Genomic DNA, 8,804 nt, shown 5'->3' on the forward strand with positions numbered 1-8,804 from the left:
ATTATTATTATTAGTATCCTGGGCCATGATATCAGAGTATGGTGAACCTTATTCATCGCAAAAGGGCCTGGTCTAAAGCATTAAGTTCTTTGGATGGCAGTGAAGTTAAGGAAGCAGTGGAAGAAAGTAAGAGGCCTCATTTACGAGAGGAGAACAAACAATTTAAGGAAGATGAAGTGAGGCGGTACCCCAGACAAACCACCAACAACTGTTGTAAAGGCTTAGCAGTAGATCACTTGAGCCGGTGTCAATTCGGGGAAAATTGCCTTGCAGCATGCTGAGGATTATAAACAGGAATGTTTATAAACAGAAAGTGTATTTTGAAAAACCAAATAATAATTATTTTTTTTAAAAAGCAAACTGGACTGATGAATCCGCCTGTTTATTAGGATAAAGTTTATTCATAACCACCTTTTAAAAACAACTAGGACATCTCACAGGCCTTGCCTTTTAAACTTTCCACGAATATATCATTCACATAATCTTCTAGAACCTATGAAATGTACAAGGAACAAGCAGCAGAAGAGACACAAGCTATATCTTGATTGCAGGCAATTTAAGTCAAACCATGCCTTGACCTTCATACCGATTACTGGACTTCTTCAGAGGAAAAATACATATATTCCCCCCATTGAAAGAGTTCTGGTTATTTAGAGGTTAGCTTAGGGCAGGTGAGGTTGATAAAAGTGTTTTTTTAAAAATAAAATATGCTAACCCACCATTCCTCCTCTTAAATTTTAAAACTTGGGCTTCAACAATGCAACACGCTCCCCACCCCCCCAATATAAAGGCTGAAAATCATGTTGCTACATCGGGACTGCCTGGCAGGATCAGATGTGGATGACATCTTAAATACGGCGATGATGATGTAGAAGTTGCAGCATAAGCAGTAGCGGCAGCAGTACATAGCACCATCTTTGTATATGGTACCCTACAAAGGACACGCACAGATTCCAGGCTGCCTGTTGTAAGTCAGGTGTGCCTCCGTTTATCTGGTCCTGGGGTCTGGGCCTTGATAAGTCAAGAGGACCTCCAAGGAGTTGGCCCTGGGGTCTGTACTCTGGAAAGGCAGGAGCTTCTCCAGCTATTGGGTCCTGGGATCTGGGCTTTGATAAGTCAAGAGGACCTCCAAGGAGTTGGCCCTGGGGTTTGTGCTCTGGAAAGGCAGGAGCTTCTCCAGCTGTTGGGTCCTGGGATCTGGGCCTTGATAAGTCAAGAGGACCTCCAAGGAGTTGGTCCTGGGCTCTGTACTCTGGAAAGGCAGGAGCTTCTACAGCTATTGGGTCCTGGGGTCTGGGCCGTGATATGTCCATGGCCCTCTCACCTATCTGGCCCTCGGATTTGAGCTGCAATGAACCCAGGGCCACCTGGCCCCCCAATCTGTGTTGTGTTAAGTCCAGGGCCCCTGAAGCTCTTTGGGGATTGCGCTGTGATAAGTCCAGCACCGCCCCAGCTCTCTGGCCCCAGGGTGGAGACCGCCAAAAGGCCGGGACCCGGGACTGACGCCAAGATGGTCTGCACCAAAATCCGGCCTGGTCCCCTTCCTCTTCCTCGTACTGCGATAAGGGCAGGGACTCTTTCTGTACAGCCCTGCTGCGGCAAACAGTCACCTCCCCCAGGGAAAAAATTCCATGGGTTTGGATGCCGGACACCACCCCTTCTCCCGTTTTTGTCCCTCTGTCGGCTTCCTTTCCCCCCTCATAACCATTCTGCGGCCTTTCTTGGTGGCTACTTATAAACGTCTCCCAGTCCCACTCCATGCCTTCACCCCCCAGAATCTGTTGGTGGCTTTCCTCTTGCGCAAAGGGGCCTTGTCCCGGAAGGAGTTTGATTGATTTTGTGGGAGGCATCAGGCCTCGGCCCAACCCAGGGGACCAGCAAGCAAGACTGTCGCTCTCCGCAGCTTCTGAGCTGTTGTCCTGCTCCTCTTCTTTGTCTTCGGCTTCCTCTTGGGCCTCCTCCGGATGAAACCGCTTAAGTCCCGTCTTCGGCTGGGCTGGAAGCTAGAAAGTGAGGGGAAAGTGCGATATTCTAGAACAGCATCAAATGGGGAATAGAGAGGAGGAGTCTAAGAGATGACGGCAGTTACCAGAGGAAGAAGGGAATGGACCAGGAAGGAGGGATGAAAGAAAAGGGGAGTTTTGTAGGAAAGGAGAAGAGGAGGAGAAATTGCAGGAGACTGATAAAAAACAGCGCCACAAAAAAAAAAAAACTCGCCACAAATACATCCTTCCTTCTCTTAGAAGGGCAACAGTGCCCACCTGAGAGGTGCCGGAACTGAGTTCCGAAACCCTGATAAAAATGCTTTTTTGAGAGGCATGTGGAGGAAGGGAGGGGAAAAAAATATAAAAAGGAAAAGCCTCCTCTGCTTATGAGACTTTAAGAACAGCAAACTGCCGAAAATGGGGAGGGTCGCAAGAAAATCGCCAGGTTTCATCTTCTTCCCATCAACTATGGTGGGAATGCCTGCTTGCTGCAACCCCAAGGAGAATAATTTCCTCAATGCATTTCACATATAACAGGCACTGCAACAAGGCCTACTACTGTTTTGTCAATTTTCATAGAATCGTAGAACTGCAGAGTTGGAAGGGAACCCAATGGTCATCTAGTCCAACCCCCTGCAATGCAGGAATTAGAGCTAATGTCTCTGGAAACGAGTTATATGATAACAACAAATCAGAAAGATACTGGCTTGTATAGTTTATACAGTGGTACCTCTGGTTATGTACTTAATTCGTTCTGAAGTTCCGTTCTTAACCTGAGGTACCACTTTAGCTAATGGGGCCTCCCCCTGCCGCCGTGCGATTTCTGTTCTCATCCTGAGGTAAAGTTCTTAACCTGAGGTACTACTTCTGGGTTAGCGAAGTCTGTAACCCGAAGCATTTGTAACCCAAAGCGTTTGTAACCCGAGGTACCACTGTATATGTGTTTATCCCGTTTTGTTTGTTTGTTTATAAATCAAGTCTTTTCTTGAAGACAACAGGGCTTACTTTTCTGGGTAAGCAATCTCTGGAAAACGCTGAGGGACTTCGCATGGTATCACGCAAGGAACTCACACGCGCCTCCCGTAACACCTGCAACAGTGAAGAAGAGATGTTTTAAGGCAGAGTATTAGCGCTGGGCCCCATTTAGCCCTCCACCCCCACAGTGAGAAGTCTTATTGGCACCTGGATGATATCACGGGTCATATTTTGCCACATCCCAGGGTGGGAAAATCTGGGGTTTTGATCCGCCATGGTTTGCCTCAGACAAACAGTGCAGCACTATGGGAAACGAAAAGAAATGCAAGGGATCAAGACTGGATAGCAGGACATAATAACATAATAATAATAATAATAATAATAATAATAATACCTTTACTGTCAATGTACAACCTGTGTACAATGAAATTAACTGAGCCTCCCCCCTCCCCACCCACAAACACTCAGTCTCATTGCACTCTGTGTGCTTGTTGCACAACACACCAACCCTGAACGTCAGTTGCACTATATTATTTTCTTCTCAGCAGCCTAACAGCCCATGGATAGAAGCTGTTTTTTAGCCTGTTGGTACGGCTGATTATACTTCTATATCTCCTGCCTGAGGGTAGAAGATTAAAGAGGTGCTGGCCGGGGTGTGAATCATCCCTGAGAATTTTTCTCACTCTCCTAAGGCAATGATCCCTTGCGATGTCATCTAGCAGGTTCACCACTCTCTGTAAAGACTTTTTGTCTGTGACTGTCAAGCCAACGTACCACACTGTGGTACAATATGAAAGGACACTTTCTATTTGCTCAGCTTAGGACAGCTCGTTATATAGTGAATGGAGAGCCCTGTTCAATAATGTTTGTACCATTAAATTGACATATAAACTATGGGACAAGGATAACTGTGACTTTAAAGAGGAATGGGGACCTTTTACACAGTACCTAAAGACACAACAAAGTGAATTGGACTCTTTGGCAGGTGTTGAATAAACACTCACAAACTTTTTATTGATAATAATTAGTTAGATAAATTAAGGACTTATACAATTCTGTAACATGCATAGAATAGCATTTATAGAGAAACCAGAGACTGGAACTGAGGGAAGTCAGGGGTGGGGGGTGGGTTCTTTGTGGGAGGGAGGGGGGGAAATGAGGAAAAAAATTAAGGATGATATGTTTTAAGATAATATGTTTTGTTGAATTACATAATAATAATAATAATAATAATAATAATAATAATAATAATAATGTTCATAGCATTATTTACTAACACAGAAACTGCTTGGCTCCAAAAGAGACTTCTAGCCTGGGGGGGACAACCAGTTGCAGGAACTGAGGGCGACAGCAATTCTCTCCTCTTGAGATTCCAAGCAATTGGCGTTTGGTGGCAAGGCTGCCTCTGAACGGAAGAAAGCCATGATGACTAGCAGCTTAGGGACATAAGAAGAACCAGGCAGGATCAGGCCAAAGGCCCAACTTCCAATTTTCAACAGGGACCAAGTTGGAGGCCATCACCTCCCCTCCCCAGCCCTGAAACAATTTTCAAAAAGTAATTAAAACCAAGGGCAAGCAATGGCCAGAGAAGCTTGTTTAAACCAACTGGGCCCCAGTCCCGGGTGGTGCAATGGGTCAGTGGGTTTGGCTTTTAACCCACCCAAGGACGGCTGTGGGCAGGATTCCTGCACTGCAAGGGGTTGGACTAGATGACCCTCGGTGTCCCTTGCAACTGTACCCATTCTATGAGAGGTCTCTTCCCTCATCTGCCCCCATCCTGTCTCTCCACCCGTGCCCCTTTTCTCACCTAAAAAGCCACAAAGGTTGTATCTTTCCTCAGAGTTCCTTTTGAGGACCCTTCCAGCTCTTGCAGTCATTGAAGACCAGGGTTCAAATCCCCACCTGGCCATGACTGGGTGACCTGTTGGGTCACTGACTGCCTGGCAGCCTAATCCACCTCACAGGGTTGTTGTGAGAATTAATTGGGGGCTGGGACCATGTACGCCACCTTGAGTGCCTTGGGGACCAAGATGGGATATAAATGAAAGGCAAGTAAATAAAGAATTAAAAACCCCTTATAAGTATCATAAAATCCATAAGATGGATGGATCAAAAGAGTGGGGGAAATCTGCAGTCTGAGATGAAACCTGAACCACATTGTAACATCTCCACCCCCATCGTTCAGCTCGGACACTGAGATCCAACACTGAGGGCCTTCTGGCGGTTCCCTCAATGTGAGAAGTGAGGTTACAGGGAACCAGACAGAGGGCCTTCTCGGTAGTGGTGCTGTTATGAAGGAAATAAGCAGCTATCTTCTCTTTAAAAGACATCTGAAGGCAGCCCTGTTTAGGGAAGTTTTTAATATTTAATGCTGTATTATTTTTAACGCTTAGAATCATAGAATCATAGAGTTGGAATAGACCACAAGGGCCATCGAGTCCAACCCCCTGCCAAGCAGGAAACACCATCAGAGCACTCCTGACATATGGTTGTCAAGCCTCTGCTTAAAGACCTCCAAAGAAGGAGACTCCACCACACTCCTTGGCAGCAAATTCCACTGTCAAACAGCTCTTACTGTCAGGAAGTTCTTCCTAATGTTTAGGTGGAATCTTCTTTCTTGTAGTTTGGATCCATTGCTCCGTGTCCGCTTCTCTGGAGCAGCAGAAAACAACCTTTCTCCCTCCTCTATATGACATCCTTTTATATATTTGAACATGGCTATCATATCACCCCTTAACCTCCTCTTCTCCAGGCTAAACATGCCCAGCTCCCTTAGCCGTTCCTCATAAGGCATCGTTTCCAGGCCTTTGACCATTTTGGTTGCTTGATTGGAAGCCGCCCAGAGTGGCTGGGGAAACTCAGCCAGATGGGCTGGGTATAAATAATAAATCATGATTATTATAACAAAATGCAGGCAAGTGGAGAGATCCATTTAAGTCTACACCAGATGTGGGGAACCTGTGGCCCTGCCAAAGCCCGTCTTACACTTTATCATCCAGGTTCATTGGCTGGGGCTCATGGGAGTTGGAGAGTCCTGAAACATCTCAAGGGCCATAGGTTCCTGTGCATAGTTTCACACACTTCTATTCATGCCCACCCCCAGTTGCTTCTTTCCTTGGGAGAGGAGAGATAGGTCACACCCACACCAGCCAATTAAAGCACATGGGCTTCCCCCAAAGGATCCTGGGAATTGCATGAGGAAGGGCTGTACCTCAGCCGCAGAGCATCTGCTCTGCATGCAGAAGGTCCCTAATGGTGTTTACAGGCTCCCGGCCTGAAACTTTGGAGACAAAGCCTTCTAGACACACTGAGCCTACATGGACCAAAGCTTTGACTCAATATGAAGCAGCTTACGACCTTCCTAGTTTACCCCTCAGAGCTACAGTCCCTGGACCCGTAAACTACAGCTCCCAGGATTCTTTGGGGCAATACATATGCTTTTAATGTATGGTGTAGGTGGAGCCATTTTTTATTTTTGCCTTGCCCTTGGGATGCACCCATGCTGGGGTTGGGGAATTGCAAACACTTGTGTGAGTCGTGCTCTGGCCCCACAGTTTAGGATTCCACTTTTGGAATAAGCACGGCGCTTCTGGAACCAGAAAATTTTAACCGTGCAGCAAGTGAGGGTTTCAAACCTACCGGTAATCAACGCAGTGGGATGGTGTTGTAATTGAGAAAGGGCCTTGCTCCTGCAAACCGTAGAGGTGTGTTGCAATCCCCTTTGATTACAGACAATCACCATCGCTGCCACCACCTTTGTGGTGACAAATATTTGTCTGCAGCCACAGTCAAAGGGGATTGCAATGCCCTTCTCTGGTTTCCGGGAGATTCCCCAGCAGTTTTCAATGGGCAACTGTGCCTTAAACTGTTTGGGAATCTGGTTCCCAAGTCAAAGGGGGAGGGGGCACTCCCCCTAAGCCAAGCTGAGAAAACTGTCAAATGTTTTGTGAGGGGGCACTTTGGACCCACATTTATTAAACTCCTGCTCCTCTCCAGCCATTTCAACCACGCTGCAAAAGTGAGGAAGAGGGATTTAAAAAAACACCACGCAAGGATTTTGCACCCGAATCCGCAACGGAGAGTGGGATCTACTTTTCCGACCAGGGCTTCTTCTAAAATAAAAGCAGTGAGGCGCCTTGCACGGTCGTTTGACTGTGTCGATGCCCAATTTTCTCTTGCAACGCGCGCGCGCCTTTGCTTAAAGGAACTTGCCTCTGGGAATTTATTCCCCAATGGGAGCTTTCAAGCGCACGTGTTTTCTCCAGTCGCCGACGCTTTAAATCTCTGCCTCGCTTTTTGCAACGTGGTTGAAATTTCCGGGGAATCGGTGCGCGTGCCCAAAAAAGCTAGGAAAAGTTGGGACACCAAAACGCCTGGTTAAGGAAACCTGCAAGTGAGATCAGGATTCTTCTGCGAGGTGAGCCCTTTGCTTTAGAATCCACCCTTTTGGCGCAAAAGCAATAAAAATGGGTCTAGACTAATCGCCTGTTAGAAGACCCTCATGCCACTGTTGTTGCACGGAGTCTCTCAAAACATATATAATATAAATATATACATTTACAAAATATGCAGCTTTACGTCTCTGGCTTTATTACAGAAGAGACACACAACCCTCAAACCTCCAATTTCTGTTTTTCTCTGGAGGAGCTTACAAAAAAAAAAAAAATCCCCTCTCTTGAACTCACCTAAGATCTTCCAGCGAAAGGATCCAGAAGCAGCTGCGCCCGTGGGGAAAAAGAGATATCCGGAAGCGGGAATTTTTAAAAAAGCAGCTGGTTGTGACGTCGTTTCCGGAAGAGGAGTACCATTGGAACAGAAACCCAACCTGGAGATCTTGTGTTCCCAAGCTTACTCTCTGGAAGGGGGTTGCTCAATTTCCCTCCAAAAGCTTCCGATTTGAGGGGGGTGGGGAGTTCCTTTAGGATTGGCAAAGGTTGATGAGAATGGTGGTTCCAACCAAACCCCGCTGTGTTTTGGGTAGGAATTTAAGCATGAAAAAGAAAAAAATAACAAGTGAAAAAAATTGGGTATTCCCCCCCCCAGCAAAGGGGAATCTTCAGCTCTCCCCAGCTCTCTTTGTCCCTAACCCTTGGTCATGGGGGGCTGATGGGGGTTGGAGTCCAGCCATTTCTGGACTTCCAGAGGGACATTGTTCCCACCATCTTAATGATTAACCTTTTAGGATGAGGTGAACAGAGCTGTACGTGCACCTATATTATACTTTTGCGTGTTCTTTTCGTGATTCTATGCATTCAATGCACACTTTCCCCTAATGCTCATTTTAAACCTTTTTGCTTAGGTACACCATCAGAAAAATCAGGAAGTGCAAATTTTACCTTGTGCAGGAGACTATTTGTCACACGTGGCGACTGCAGCTTGGAATGTGGAGAAAGGGTGGTGGAAAGGAATAGGATTGGGGGGGTTGGATTAAATGACCCTTTGGGTCCCTTCCACAACCCCACAAGCCCATGGTTCACTAAGGGGCAACCAAAATGATTGAAGGGGGTGGAGCAACTCCCCTGATTGAGCTGGCAGAGGTGGTCTCTGGCATGGTTTTGGAGGAACACAGTCATTCAGAGATTGCCACTGGGCTCACTTGGGACTTCATGGCTTCCATGGCAATCATTGGGCTTACTCAAATTGTCATTATACCAGGCACATCACAACTGGAAGGGCACAACCTTGAATTCAAGATTGGGTTGCTGGCATGCACTCTATCCAGGTCTTTATTGAGATATTTAGTAATCCACTGAGTAGGTCTACTTACAATTCTATAGTACCGTATTTTTCGCTCTATAACACGCACCTGACCATAACACGCACATCATTTTTAGAGGAGGAAAA

The 8,804-nt window shown here is 46.4% G+C and overlaps 1 protein-coding gene across 1 annotated transcript; it reads right to left on the reverse strand.

Moving 5' to 3' along the window:
• Positions 1-366: 366 nt before the first annotated feature.
• On the reverse strand, positions 367-7,838 carry LOC128409273 (uncharacterized). Its single transcript, XM_053379617.1, has 4 exons — positions 7,646-7,838; positions 3,168-3,263; positions 2,991-3,074; positions 367-2,003 (listed from the first exon to the last, which is right to left on the reverse strand). Exons 2-4 carry the CDS (start codon positions 3,234-3,236, stop codon positions 849-851), a joined length of 1,308 nt encoding a protein of 435 aa, XP_053235592.1. The 5' UTR covers positions 3,237-3,263; positions 7,646-7,838; the 3' UTR covers positions 367-848.
• Positions 7,839-8,804: the final 966 nt, after the last annotated feature.

This window comes from Podarcis raffonei, chromosome 2 (assembly GCF_027172205.1).
Source record: "Podarcis raffonei isolate rPodRaf1 chromosome 2, rPodRaf1.pri, whole genome shotgun sequence".
Lineage (NCBI taxonomy): Eukaryota > Metazoa > Chordata > Lepidosauria > Squamata > Lacertidae > Podarcis > Podarcis raffonei.